We start from the raw sequence: 15,516 nt of genomic DNA, 5'->3' as shown, positions 1-15,516 counted from the left end.
TGGCTCTCAAGAAGGAGAGGCTGTTATTTCATTACCAGTCAATTACAAATGCCAATGTCATTTCCCTTAACATGAGCATTAGTGAAAAAGAAAACACAAAGCAAGTGAATATTAGTTCCAATTAAGTGACTTTATCTAGAGGGTGTTTCCCACAGACTTTCCTTTTTTTTGTGAAAAAATAAGGAAGTTCATGTTTGAATGGAAAAATATTTTTAGAGACCTCTACACAATAAATATTTTCGGTTCCCCATTTTGCCCTTCTTTCACTTCTCCTTGCTTTACAGGCTTTTTAGCAAAAACCCATTTCTGGAGTGCAGAAATGTAAGCAATTCTTTCCTTGGGGGAAAAGTGGAGTTCATTGCCTTGACAACAATATCATCTGTTTTAAAACAGCAATAAAACCATAAATGCACTCTTAAAGCCACCTCTGTCAACAAGTAATTTATTGGCAGTCATTTTCAGAGAACTCTTACAAACACCTAATAGTCAGAGAGGAAAATAATCTCAAGAGTTGAGAGAAACATGCCCTAATACATTAAATAATGGTTTGATATTCATAAACACAGAATCATTACACTATACTTAATTTACAGTAGAATAAAAGCCATTGCTGTGAAGTTTGGGTTTTGGGTTTTTTTCCCCTATAAAAGTGCAGAATATTCACGGATCTAGATTTGAAAGCAAACACAAAAGAGGAAAACCATGTTATCAGGAACACAACATTTAACTTTGGAGTATAATCTGAAAAGGAATAAATTGCAGAAATTGCCTTCCTTTAACAGCCTTACAGTCCTCCGAGATAGCACCACTCAATGTTAACTTTCAGCAAGGCTCAGAGGAAATGTCTTTGTGATTTCAATGAAGGAGCCACTCCTGAACTGAACTGACACGATGTTACGCTCAAACTCATAACTAGTCTGGCTGCTGTATGTTCTGAGAGGTATTTGTGTATACTTTTTTTGTTAAAAACTAAAACCACACTTCAAAATAATGTGACACATTTTGCTCATCTTTGGACTCCCTTAAGGTAGTAGAAAATTTTGTTATGATCAAAAAACCCCTTAAAATTCTCTACCCAAACCAACATTCATCCTTCCAGACATAACTTCCTCATCCAATGCAAGTTATTTCTTTTTAAATCCCACGTGAGTTATATTATCATGTCTTAACATATGGTAAGAACAAATGGGAAATGTTCTTATACTAGTAGAGAGACTGAAGTCTAACTCTGTCTAGTAGAAGATTTCACCTCTACTGGCAATATGCTTACACAATTTAGAATTTCAGATTAGATACCACTGTTTTTTCTGCCAAGGACCATCTTCCTCAAACAAGGCAGATGGCACATTCAAGCAACAGGATTCAAAAGGTATTCAGCCCCCTTTACAAGGGAAGAAGCAAAAGATGGGACACTACAGCTTATTTATTATTTGAGCACATGACATTGATGACTGGTAAAGAATAACCTAGTACCTAAAGGCATGCCTCGACTAATGGAAATATTTTCCTAATGATCAATTGTTCCATTATTTCTTGGAATGTAGTATTAAAGAAACCATAAGATGCAATCTCATGGCATCAACAACTCCATTAGTAAGCAAGCAAAAAAAGAGGAAAGTCAGCCAAGTCCATTGTATGGAGAGAACTCTAGAGTTACTCCATCTGTCAGGCAGTATCCCCAGTTGCTAACTATCCATTTAACAGCATGAGAAACACGTACACATTTGACAAACTCCAAAGCATTTGTCTTACTACAAGTATAGTGGCATGACCAAAAGTTAAAATGCTATTTAAAGCACAAGTAATGTCTGTTTATACCCTTTAAAAAGTTTCTTTTTCAAATCACGTTTTCCCAGCATGAAGGGAATATAAAGACTTACTCTATCGTGGATGAGTACAAGTTAACTATTTGGACAAAATAAACAGGAACTACTTAAAGCCATGTATTATTTCCCTTCAAGAAAAGGAGGTGAGGGGAAAATCTAAAAGGAGTATTGGATGCTCTTGGATGTTCCCTGCATTTTTTGTTTTGTTCTATTTCACTGATTCCACACAGCCTATACTCTCTTAGCCCTGGGCAAAGAAGGCAAACCCAGGAGAAAAGAGATATGGCAAATCCATCAATTCCTGGTAACTCAGCCAACAAGCCTTTTGCACCACTTGTGAGAAATTTTAATGCAAGAGTGAATTAATCCTTAAATGCAAAACTCTGAAACAGAAAAGAATTGCCAATGCTATTCGTTCCAAAGTTGTAAGTCTAAAAGCTATAAACAGCCTCAGTATTAACTGCACACAATGAATGTAAGATAAAAATAGTAGTTTGAGTGTTTTGAAATATTGAAATCAAAGGCATGAAATAAGTGAGAAGCACAAAAAACAAAGATAGTCAGGAAGATTAAGGAAAAGGTCATCAAGGACGAACACAGGAGACATTAATGAAGACAGATAGCACATGGAGTGAGCCAAAAAACAGAGCCAAAATGGAAATCAGGGCACCACTGTAATCATAATTTTGATCCACCTACATAAGATAGAAATATGTAGTTTCCTCACTTCCCCAAGGAAACGTATGTGCAGTGTATCAAAGACTCACAAAAAGCAAGCAGTCAAGTAATAATTATTTTTGCTAAGATATAAAGTATTCCCTTCCCGGCCCAAAGGACTCTTTTGCCTATTGATTAAAAAAGAAAAATTATCAATATTCATTAGCCTCTTATTCTGAATGTATCTAAACGTATTTGGATTTCAACACCTAGTCAGATGCATAATTAGCCAAATGGCTTCTTCACTTGAACTGAATGTTAATTTCCAGACTTCGGAAGGGATATGCAGACTGCTTTGACGAATTGATGGGATGACTGTCAGTTGGGTATTTACTTCTTTTTCACAGTATTTAGAAAAATCGATTCCTGAATCAGATCCAACCTTGCTCTTTCTAGAAAACACAAGTTCAAGTTTTGTGAAGTTCTCTTTGTCTGGCAAAACTACACATCGGATATCATTCAAACTGCACAGCTGAAGCCTGTCAAGTTGTGATTCCTGGCTTGAAGCATCCAAAATGTTAGCTGCAGGATAAAAGACACCACTTTCCCTTAAGAGACCTATATGAGAAGTTGTAAGAACGAGAGCTCTATACACAGTCTGCTTATCACAGTCTACCTTTACTGAGGTATACAGCAGTACATGAACATCACCTAATGAAGATTTACTATTTCCCATATTTTCATGGAGTAAGTAAACCAGATCAACTAATTCAGTTCTAAATTTACAGGACAATCGTACTCCATTTGAAAAAACTAAGTCATTTACATCCGATGTCCAGTCAAGCGAAATCCGCATCAAATCATCTTTCAGGAGCTGGTGATTCAAATAAACAGCATCATCCATTGCAGAAATCAAAACGCTCATTATGTCATGGCAAATTCTTTGGGTGAAGTGTTTGTTATAGGTAAATATTGTGAGTAAATCATCTTCAGCAGAGCATAGAAGATTAATATTCTGCCCAGCAAAGCCAACTTGAATCTCCTTTACAGTGATGATGGGAACCTCACGGAACATTGCCAAGGAACTGTGGTAGACGTCTTGTTCAACTGATGAAACAACAACATACAGAACAGAGCTGAACAAAAGCAAGCAAGCAGGTTCTGGTTCGGGTTTTTTACAACTGCCAACAGCAAGCCAATATATACCTTTCAACTCCTCCATCCTAATACAAATTTGAGGTAAGGCACAGGTCAAAAATTCCAGCACTTTTTCCACAGAACAGACCTGAAGCTTCAAAAAGACATCAGGAAAATGCACAAATTTCTGCCTTAACACAAGACTGTTTTCCAGCTCTTCCTTTTTACAACAGCATGCAAGTCCTTCAGAGGGCTTTCTTGCACAGGCATCAGAGATTTCCGTTCTTGCACACACTGTAATAGCCTCTTGCACAGGGGATTCAGGCTGAGCAACATTTTCAGCACGAGACTTGGGACACATCTTGATTCACATCTGACTTGAAGAATACATTTACTTGCAAGTTTCTTATAAATGGCAGATTTTTTATTAATGACACTGCTTGTGCACATCTCTCACTTCTGTCACACAAACTTCCCAACTCCTTAATTGGTTTAGAAATCACTGTAGTGTTGAGCAGCTGACTGCTGGTATCTTTGTAAAGGCAGGAAAGCTTACTGAAAAGATATCCTAAACTGTAAGTGTGTTCTGGTCTCACATCAAAATAAGAAGTTGTTGACTTAAAAGACATCAAATCAGAGGCTTCTTGTGTTGGAAGCTGAGAATTACTAGACTGATCTTCAGCTGTCGGGTGCACTGTCTTAAATGGACTGTTTTCTTTACAAGTTATTATTTCTGAATGCACATTAGACTGTGAAAAGAGAAGGCATGATGTGCTGTTAAAGCCAGCCTGCTCATTAGCACCCATTAAGGATCCTACAGGAGACAGCTGTTTCAAGTGGGAACACTCAGATTCAGTTCTTGAGCTGTCACAATCCAGAGAAGTAATTATTTTATCATCAAAATGATTGAAATTTTCGACCTTGCAGAGTGAATAAGCCACATCATTTAAGTCATGACTTTGTAAAGAAGTAGATAAAACATTCTGATAAGAAACACTTTTACTCTTTAAAGTATTAATATTTTTAGAGTTAGTTAAACTACTTTCAGTGTCACGATGACAAGCAAAGCTCTCCTGCTCTGAATTACTCCTTTCATTCTCAAATGCCTTCTCTGATGCAAAAGGGGAGGAGATTCTTCCAGAACTGGAAAATAAATCCCACATCTCTGTATATGCCTTCTGTCTTTTATGATCTCTTACTCCTCCGTTTTCTCCAAACAAGTTGGAAGCACAAATAGCATCTTTAGACAGAAATGGAAAGCCATAATGTGGCTGCCACTGTTGACTGTTCTGTTAAAAATTTCAAAAGAAGAAAACAGAAATGTCTTTATAAAACCTTCTGATTTGAACATTTCTTAAATCGAGGATTGATTTTGATTAGATTTGTACAATCATTCAAAACTGATACATTTGTACAGTTTCTCAAAACCAGAGAGAGAAAATCCAGCAGAAGTGATTGAGGTCTGATTCAGGAATGCTTGATCTTCCCAGCTCACCACTGCTTTTTCTTTTACAGTATCCATTTCACTTGGTTTATATTTTCTGTACTCGAAAAACACAGGAAAGTCGAAGGGTGACACAGAAATTTATAAGCCCTTTAGTATTTTCCACATGCACAAAGTACTATCCAAGATAGTGTAAGAAGTCCAACACTGGTCAAAAATAACAGTGTAAAAGCCAAAAAAAGTTCAAATTAGACGTGTTGCAACCCTGCTACTATTAAGGTTTAAATCCATAAAGGTACTTAGGATTTACACACCAAGACAAGTAATTAACCATGTTTCAAGTAAAAGTTAGGCAACCAAATATAGTGGGAGGGGTCTGAGCCTTGGTTTAAAAATACACATATGAATCCTCCATGACAAAGGCAAACTTATCCGATGCTGCTTGCTAGTATTACAGACACACTCATAGTTCATTGTGACTCAAAAATGTGAAGTGTTATTCTGAACTCAGACAATCTCTCCTCACTAAATGCTTTTATCCTTTAAAAATCAGGAAAGGGATACTGTTCCAAATTAAGAATTGTGACAAAACAAGGAAGAAAGATCCACAATAACACCACACCTTTCAAATAAAGAAAAAGCTACGCCAAATCTGAAAAAAATAATCACTTTAATTCCAGCTGACAAAAAGCACTGCTGCCTCTTTAAGCCATTAATCTTGCCTGTGAATTCAAGATTCTAATTATGCAGCTAAACATTAAGAAACTTAATTACAGGGCATGCCGTAATTTAAGACAACCATTTCATTCTGACAAATTATGACCTACCTCATACTTCAGCTTGCGTTGAAGAGTGCCATTATTAAGCCTCTCATTATCCTAAGAACAAAAAAGGTACAGGTGATTATTAAAAAGAGTGCCTTTCTTGTGTAAGTTCATTTAAAAGTACTCATAGTAAGAGACATTCTTTTTAATAGCCACAAATAACTATTTTCTTCTTAATATTTATTAAACCACTACCTTAGAAGTCAATCAACCCAGTCTTTGGATTGATTAGATTACCAGTTCTTAAATGAGCATTCGTTTGCAAGTACACACAATTACTGTTCTTCTCAGATAGAACTTACCAACGTATTTTACAGACATAAATTAAAGGTATTTATTTTATCTGCAAGCCTTCTATTGCCATTTACACACTGTTCCCTGCAAAAAAATAATACAGGAATACAACATAAAACGGCCCCTAGGGGAAATAAAGGCTATCAAATCTAAAACTGATGGCATTGGGCCCAAATGATCTTTAAGGTCCCTTCCAACCCAAACCATTCTATACTCTATGATCCCTGATTTACTGGTTACTTTGTTTGGTAAATTAAATTCAGGTAAGTATAGGCAAAGATGAAAATTACTGAACAACAATATCGAACAAGTGGCTACACAAGGTGCATGGAAGACAGGATTTCCTACCCATCTCCGCTCACCTTTAAACCTTCTGTAGACCAGGATAGGCTAACATCATTATCCTCAGCTTTATGATGAATATTCTGGAGCCTTCTCTGCACTTCTTGTTCAATAAAGGCATTTATCCTTCAAGGTATAGCGGGGAGAACAGGGAAAGTATATTGTTAGATAAAAATCAAGAAAGGCTAAAGGGCTGTCTGAAACGCTTATGAACCCTACATCCTGCACAAGTCTTAATTAGCAGGCTTAACGTTAGACCAGTTTTATCCCTCCTTACGGAACATGGACTTCTGAGCAAGTGCTCAGTTAACAGGCAAAGGTTAATGATTTGTTATCACAATTTAGTGGGCCACAGGTTAAGCCACTACTATGCATACAGCTGTACATATAAGTGGCATTGAGGGTTAAAGCACAGAAGAAGAAATAGAAGACTGAGGCAGCAACTTTAGTTACTTAATGGTTTGCTTTTATCACTTTTATCACAGCAACTTGGGCTAACAAAGCTTTGGTCTTCAAACAGAAGAAATGTTCCAAGAGTTGATACTAACAACTTCATGTATAAGCATAAAAAGAACAGATATTAAATAGATTTCAAGTGATACCAGGCTATTAAAAAAGGCTGAAGGCAACTTAATTTACTTTGCTGCTTTAAGCATATATAGAGAAATACCATATAGGCAAGTAACTAACTGTAAACATAACACAAATCTAAATACATTTTATCCTAAAGTTTTCCAACCCTCTATTCTAAAACAAATGGCACAGGAGCAACAGATCAGGCTGTTGGTTATTTAAAGTAAAACAGAGCAAATGATATTTCCAGACTAGTTAAGTACAATTATAGTCTACAATTATAGTATTTAATTAATAACCAACTCTGGCAGAACGATCTTTCAGGATATTTCTTTTCTAAAGCTATTGTTTGCATTCCTACCAAAGCAGTGCAGAAATGCAGGTTACCTACCTATCATCAACTAGCGGTGCAGCAGGTGGCTGTGGCTTTGTTGGAGTGGTCGGGGAGGTGGTATGGGAGAGTCTCTCTTCTAATGTGCCATGATTTCCTTTCTGACCACCATCACCCTCATATATTTTTTGCTTCAGCTGCTGGATTTCCTGGTCCAGGCTATAAAGAGATCTTAAAATGTAATTTGCTTTGATTTAGAATTCATTCCCATAGTTCTTATGCAAAGTACTGTACTTACACTGGGATACATGTAAGATTGTAGACCTTCATATTTATGAATAAAAATCCTAACTTCAAGCACATTTAGACAGGAAAATAGACACAGCACAAAAAACACATTACAGCAGCAGTACTGTTGAATAAAACTTCAATACCTTCCAATACAAAAAGTATCTAACTCAGCACAATATTAAGACTATTACGACTGAACCTATCTATTACTATCACTTGAATAAACTCTCCTCATTACAGAACTCTGTCAATGACCTCAGTTATTAGTTTCCAGTGTGAAGTAAACAAACAAATGGGGGGATACAATATTATAAGCTCAAAATACAGCAATAATCTGAAAAGAAAAAAGACAACCTAAAACAAGGATGTGGCAAAACATATTTATGAGAAAATCTTTAAATTGTATACTACACATAAAAATCTTATTTTCCAGTTCTCCCTTCAGTCTGTATATCTGTTTTTGAAAGTTTACTTTCAAAATAAAACATACAGCATTTATTTTATATATACCTAATATATCATCTTTTGAAATGAAAACCTCCTCACTTTAACAAACAAATGTCCTACCAGACAGATCTATGCACAGAATATGTAAAATTGGAGACTGGATTTTTAAGTGAAAATGCCTGACGCACCTAGTATAAAACAAGAAGCACTTCTTGCAATATTTATCACTTAGTCAAATTAAACTGTATTATAATGAAGTAAGCTGCAGAACACACTTCACTTGTAACGTAGCTGAGGTTAGTTTAGCAACACAGTAACAACCTTCCTCATTTCCATTACAAACTTTGTCTCTAAAGGTAATTATTTTTCTAGAGGTTACTTGAAAACTGGAGAATAAAAGACAAGAAGTTTCGGCAAAAGCAGGTGAAACTAGGCAAAGTTGAGATTCTACCACTTACCCTACAACTGCACATATCTAAACTGAAGTAAAACGCTACAATGACTTTATTCCATCCTGGAGGTTAAAACAGAAAATTGAACTGATAACAATTGCTGAGGCTTAAACTGGAATAAAGCAGGCTGAATCGCTACTTCATTTTTAGAGTACTCTGCAGCACTGCCAGAAGCTATCTGTTTCTTTTGATTAGCAGCAAAACAATCTTGCATCCTGAGGGAAACTGGATGGGAGATGGCTGATGCATATAAGAGAGTGTTTGCATCTATGGAAAATCAATTTAACCACAAAAATCAGAATTACACTAAAGGAAAAAAGCTTATCTCTTGATTTGTATGTAAACATCCTACTATCAAAAGATATCACTTCCTGTAGCTATAAACTTATCCAGCCGTGTGATGCATCTACCAATAAATACACTAAACTGCACCTTACCACTTGTGAGTGATACATCCCATTGTTTCAAAGACTTTAAAGTTGCTTTATGTTAATTCTATTGTCCCAAACCTCTGCCATTAAAGACAAAACATATATGCATTATTCCAGTATAAGTTAACTTCAACTTATCATCTTGGGGGTCATCCTTGAAAGTGAAAGAATTTGATCTAACATACTATTTAAACTGTAAAAACCCCCCATTTTATCCAGTTATGATGGACTTATACTAATAAAGCATTTCAAATCAGTATTGCATTTAAACCTTTTCAGAAAGTTAACACTGTTCTGGACGAGAGCACATCATCCCATAATGGTATCTAGATAAACAATAAGAAACATATAAAATTCATACGCTTCCTATAGCATCAAAGACATTGTGTACTGTGAAGTATAAATTCAAACAGAACAGCGATAAGCAGCCTGAAATGTTTAACATACTATCCTGTATCTTAAGATTTTCCTGTGCCTCAACATTCATAAAAACATTCCGAGTTGAATTTTTCAGGCCCCTGGGCAACTGACTGAAAGACTTCAAAGTTCTATTCAGTTTGTGCAAGAGGGCTTTCAAGTAAACAAGAAAAAAAATCAAATGGGAAAGAAAAAGAAACCTTTTCACTTCCTTGGTATCTTTTCTAAACCTCAGTCCTCCAGCTGACAATGTATTTTTTTTACTTATCACACAAGCCAGCAATCTCGTGAGGGCTCTTTTTGTGGAAACTCCAGTTGTTTACAGCTGACTTCAGTCAAGTGAGATGCTTAGAGCAGAAAACGAGGTGCTTATGTTCAAGGCAATTTTGAAAAATAATGGCAATATCCACAACAAAATGATGAATCAGTATTGAAAATGCTTAACTAAAATCCACACAATGCAGCTATGAAAAAGTGACCTCTACACAGGGAACCATTCTGATAATGGTTGAAAAGGAAAAGGATACAGAAGAGCTCTTCAATTTGGCTATAGGCAAGTTACTTTTTTTAGGTCGTTTTTCTAATGAAGCATCTGTTTGAAAGGCTTACAAAAGAAGAGCCAGATAATTACTGGAATATTAAAAAAGCAAGTGACAAATGCTACCTCAAGAAAAAACACGTCATTGTTTCATCAATAATCACAGGTTTCAAAGCTCTAGTATTAGCAAACCAGATAACACATTTAAAAATGGCAATTATGCCCTTTTTCCATACTGCATGGATTAAATGCATTGATCCCAGTGGATTTTTGCTCAGGCTGAAAATACAACAAAAGATCTCTTCCTCTTCTTCCTCACAGAAAGCTCCTTCCTTACCTGAACCACTTTTCTCTGAGCCTTCCATACATAGGCTGAAGGTTATGTTACCACATGTGCGTATAACTGATGACATTGCTTCTGTACTTAAAAGGGTTTGTCACCACATCGCGCTGTATTAAAGGCTCTGTATATAAGCTTAAAAACCACCATCAAATTTTACATGGATGTAGCATGGCTACTCTATTTATTCAGCCCTGAAACTAATAGCAAGAAATTAAACACCTGTTTACTTTGAATAAGATAAGCGTTGAGTACATCATCAGCTGAGACAGTTGGCAACCTACTGTAATAACTATCAGTCTGTAAATCATGAACAAACACCTAGCTTGTCACTGATAGAAAAACAAAATGTAATACATCAATATTTTAAAACATTCTTAGATAATACATGTTTTTGTAAGGGCAGAACATAAGGTTGGCAGTCCCTTCTCAATAGGCAAAACCATTTAAGTACTGTGATGGCTAATGCAAATACTATTGCTGCTGAGGATGGGATAAGTATCTGAACACAACGGAAATTAAAGAGCGAGCAAGAATCCTTTAAGAGACAATACAAAGCCTCCATTCTGGGTAAACTACTTGAAACTCATCAAGCAACTCAAATACTGGGACACAGAACAAGTCACTCTCTCAACATCTAAGGTATAAATTGATTCACTTTTAGTGGATAGGTTCTAACAAACAGAAGCCACCACAGCACTCACCGTTCCCGGTCTTGTTCAAGGGCTTTCTGCTCAGCTTCTAGACTAGCCTGCAGACCTGCCTGTTCACTGCAGCTGTTGTTCAAGGTGGCAAGCTTCTGTTTCTGCTCTTCGATTTCAAAGTCTATCGTCGAACGACGTTGCAAAGCAGAGTGCCTCCTTTCTAACTTGGCAACAGCTTGCTCCAGTGCCTCTCTCTGCTGCTTTTCCCTTGATTCAAGGATTTCTTTTTCCTTTTTCCTAACCTTTTCTTCCTGACGAGCTATGTTGGCTGCAAATTCAAAGGTTTCTTGAAGCTGCTGCAGTTGGTTTGTGCTAGCTCTATACTGGGCAAGCCGCTCTTCTTTTTCTTCTATTTCTTTCTCTATTTGATAGAGAGTATTATCTAACCCTAACAAGCCTCTGTCAAGGACTTCAGAAGCTCTTTGTTTTTCTTCCAGCAGAGCTGGCAAATGACTACTCTTCAGGTACTCAAGCTGGCGCACTTTGGATTGGAGCCTGTATTCTGCTGTCTTTATCTTTTCAACTTCTTCAGCCTTGAGTACAGCATCCACAAAATTTTCACAATCTCTCATGAGATTTAAATGGTCTTCGTGTGCAAATTTTAAGTGTTCCAGAGCTCTTCTTTCATCTGCTATTTCCTTTTCTAGGTGATCCATTTGCTGAACTAAATCTTTCTCCAAAATAGTCAGCTGTTCCAGTTGTTTCCTTTTAAACTCTACAAAATCATGCTGGGCTTTTTCTAACTCTTCACATTTTTCATCACCTTCAGATCGGGCCTCCTTGACTTTCAAAAGAGATTCTCTAATATCTTCAAGATCTCTTTTCTCTTCTTCAACTCTTTGTACATCCCCTCTTTTCAAGAGCTCTATCATGACCTGCTTCTCTCGAAGCTGTTCTTCTAGATGAGCCACCAGCATCACCTGCTCCCTTTCTTGTTCTTCGAGTCTCTTTTTTTCTGATTCCAGCTTAATATACTGTTCATCTTTTTCCTTTTTAAGTCTTTCCAGTTCACGGAAAATCTGCATTTTCTCTGCTTTTTCATTATGATTAAGTTCTTGTAGTCGCTGCAACTCCTCCTTGACGCGGGCAAAAATTTCTTCCTGCTGCTTTTTCTTTTGAAGCTCTATCTCCTGTTGTTCCCGTAATCTCTCTTCTTCAAATTTTTCTTTTTCAGCCAGCAAATCCTTTAACCTGCTCTCTATGTGAACACTTCTCCGTTTCAGACTCTCTTCCTGTTTTCGAATCTGCAGCTGTACTATTTCTGTCTCTTTGCGTTGTGATTCTACTTCTTGCTGCATTCTCACAAGTTCTGCTTTGTCAGATCTTTGTTTTTCTTCCATCTCTTCTATTTGCTTCCTACAGTAAAACAATTACATGCAATACTTCAAACTTTCTTTTTTTCCCCAAAGGACAATATAACTCTAAGAAGTTAAAAAGGTTTGGATAAGGACTTTGCAGTATACAGAATGCTTTTTTAATAGTTTTCTTTCACTGCAGGTTAAGATCTTACATTGCTTGGAAGTGACTCAATGCATGAGACAAATGGTAAAGAGACTCAATATATTTCAACATTAAATGTTCTGGATATATGAAGTTAAAGGAAGATGCTATATAGCACTAATGTTAGTAGAAAATAAGACTCTATTAATTCTGTCAAATCCAATAAAAATATTCATAGGACACATCCATGCATACAGTGAAGAGGGAAAATATATATTTTTATATATAAGTATAGTCTCATATAAACAAATTTGCATAAAACGACTTGATCAGAAATTTCCCTCACCAAATTCAAGCCAACAGATGAATTAAAACATCATTGCTTTAGATGAACCCAACTGAATTACTGATGAACAGAATTATAAGATTAGGAACAGATGTATTTGAGAGACAAATTACTTTAAGACAAACTATGATATCCTGTGCAATCTCTCTTTTAAAGGTTCTAGTGCATTCTAAATGAGGATAGACTGAGACTTGGAGGTCACTATTATCCCTGTCATAGAATCGCCTGAATACATGTAGAGACAACCTGCAAGCCAGTTGCTTGTTTTGTTTGAAGTTAAAGTCAAATAAATTAAAGCACAAGCAAAACAACTTCAGCACAAGCTGAATTCAAGTCCTATAAATGTAACAAAGAGATTAAACATCACTGATTCTGTTGCACCATTTTCTAAATAATATCTTCTAATGCTTATGATTTTCAGGGTTTTTCTGAGTTTACTTAACTTAGCCCAAATATATAAAAGCTCTTTCAAAATGGAGCAAATAGCCTACAGTGGAGATGGCAGAAAGTGTCTTTCAGGTTATGAATCTAATCAATGCTGTGATCCGCAACAAGGTAAGAGCTATTACTTCTGAAAGTATGGCATGATGAGCCAGAACAGTTAGCTCAGTTTGCCTGCTGACAACAATACCTTCTTTGTACTTCAAACTGATTTTGAAATAACATTCTGATGAGTGTGACTGGTATACCCATACCAGCACCACGATTTTATTTAACAGAAGCAGAGTTTATAACATGAACTTTTCCTATGAAGATTCAAACCAAAGGCAACTAAACCATAGAAAAAGATATGAATAAAGAATGTAATTTGCCATCCTGAGAGGGACTCTTCATCAGGGACTGCAGTGACAGGACAAGGGGCAACAGGTTCAAGCTTAAACAGGGGAGATGTAGCTCAGGTACAGGGAAGAAATCCTTTACTGTGAGAGTGGTGAGGCTCTGGAATAGGTTGCCCAAAGAGGCTGTGAATGTCCCATCCCTGGAAGTGTTCAAGCTGCACAGGGCCTTGAGCAACCTGTCCATGTGTGAGGTGCTCATGCCCACGGCAGGGGGGCTGGAACTAGATGACGTTAAGGTCCTTTCCAACCCTAACCATTCCATGATTCTATCCTTTAAAATAACACCATCAAAATTAAGAGCAAGAGTAATATATTACATTTATATATTCCATCCTCCTCATATCCTTATGTTTGGTATTTTCTTTGCTAAAGGTCACAGTTGGCTATCCTTCACTAATCAGTAAGAATGGACGGTTCAAGAAAATAAAACCAAAATCTTCATAGATGACAAAACAAAATAGAATTATTTATATCAGGATCTTCTGCTTGCTGAGGAACACCATACCTCCAAATTAATGATTTAAATGAGTTTATAATGTGTATATATCCATATACGCACATATAAAGACCACAGAGAATAATGTTACCTTTTACTTTCTAATTTTTCAAGTTCCTCCCGTTGCTGTCTCTCAAATTCCAGCCTGATTTAAAAGCAAATAAAGAACACAGTTAAAAGGCTATTATTTCCTGAACATCCCAAAAAATAGGAAGATATGAAGCATTTCAGTGTCTGTTTGTAACGGTGGTACAAATCAAAAGTTACATAAAACTACTTTCCATAACAACAAAAAATATCTCCTTCATTAGGGTTACAAACTAGGTATCATGCTGACACAAGTAGAAACAAAAAGTAAATGAATTTCTGGGGGGCAGAGGGAAATATTTAAAAAGTTAAACAAGACAGATAAATGATTAGCATAGCCTCTGCAAGTTAACTACATGCAGGCATAGCAATCAATACATAGAAATTGAATTTCTCTACCTTAGACAGATTGGTCCTTTTACAGGGAAAAGTCTGCCATTGGAGGCAGGGGGAAACGGAGCGATCAATTCAGAAAAGAATTGACAGAAAGAACATATTAGCAGTACAGAATATTTAAAAGTCAACGACAGTTTGCATTATCAGAGGTTAAATTCGTTAGTTCCATAGAACATTCATCACATTATAACACACAAGTAAAATTTCAATAATTATTCTTTCTAAACATGCGTTTGAAACGCCAGTAATGGTTAAACTGATGCTCATCATCCTATGGTTTATTAACTTGGCCACTTCTGAGAGGCGAAAGAGGTACAAAATCATGCTAGGGCATGCTTGTAGTTCTTCCTTTTCCTCCCAAGAAAAAGACCCTAATATCACCATGGTGTAATCAGGGCAACCTTCCTACAAAGTGCAACATTCAAGCACAGAACACAGTTCAAACCATTTATCTAATTGGAGATTTTAATGTATTTAGTTTGATAAGGTTCTGAATAATTACGGGAGAGTATTTTATGTCATTTTTAATATCAGCTTATTACAGTTGTACAGAAGTCTCTCTCTTCCTTTAATTTCCTTTGAAATATTTCTGAGGTTTTTTAAGGAAGTTTTTCAAAATACCTATTGAAAAAGCATACAGAACCTGTATATGGACTGAAATATTCAACCAAGTATATAAATAACCACTTATTTCAGGCCTCCTACAGCTTAAGGGGTTTGCAGGTTAGTGAGACAGGCCACACACACACTGAAAAAATGCCAGACTGCACCACAAGTTAACCTCAAGCATGATGAACTGCAGTAGAAGTCGTCACAGCCACAATTATGTAGACAGGTTGGTTTTTTTTTAAATAAGGTATTTTT

At 36.3% G+C, this 15,516-nt stretch overlaps 1 protein-coding gene across 1 annotated transcript in view; it reads right to left on the bottom strand.

The window, feature by feature from the left end:
• Positions 1–15,516, bottom strand: part of KIF16B (kinesin family member 16B) — a gene marked incomplete at its 5' end in the record, with an annotated part of 139,758 nt that overhangs the window by 44,956 nt on the left and 79,286 nt on the right. Inside the window, 5 exons of the mRNA XM_080615968.1 lie at positions 5,892–5,942; positions 6,545–6,650; positions 7,489–7,647; positions 11,049–12,404; positions 14,261–14,314. Of these exons, the coding sequence (XP_080472094.1) occupies positions 5,892–5,942; positions 6,545–6,650; positions 7,489–7,647; positions 11,049–12,404; positions 14,261–14,314 (1,726 nt within the window). The remainder of the gene's footprint in view (positions 1–5,891; positions 5,943–6,544; positions 6,651–7,488; positions 7,648–11,048; positions 12,405–14,260; positions 14,315–15,516) is intronic.

The sequence above is a fragment of the Psittacula echo genome, assembly GCF_963264785.1.
Source record: "Psittacula echo genome assembly, chromosome: 4".
In the NCBI taxonomy this organism is placed as follows: domain Eukaryota; kingdom Metazoa; phylum Chordata; class Aves; order Psittaciformes; family Psittacidae; genus Psittacula; species Psittacula echo.
Note: the sequence above shows the minus strand (reverse complement) of the source record. Positions and strands in the feature narration are given on the sequence as shown.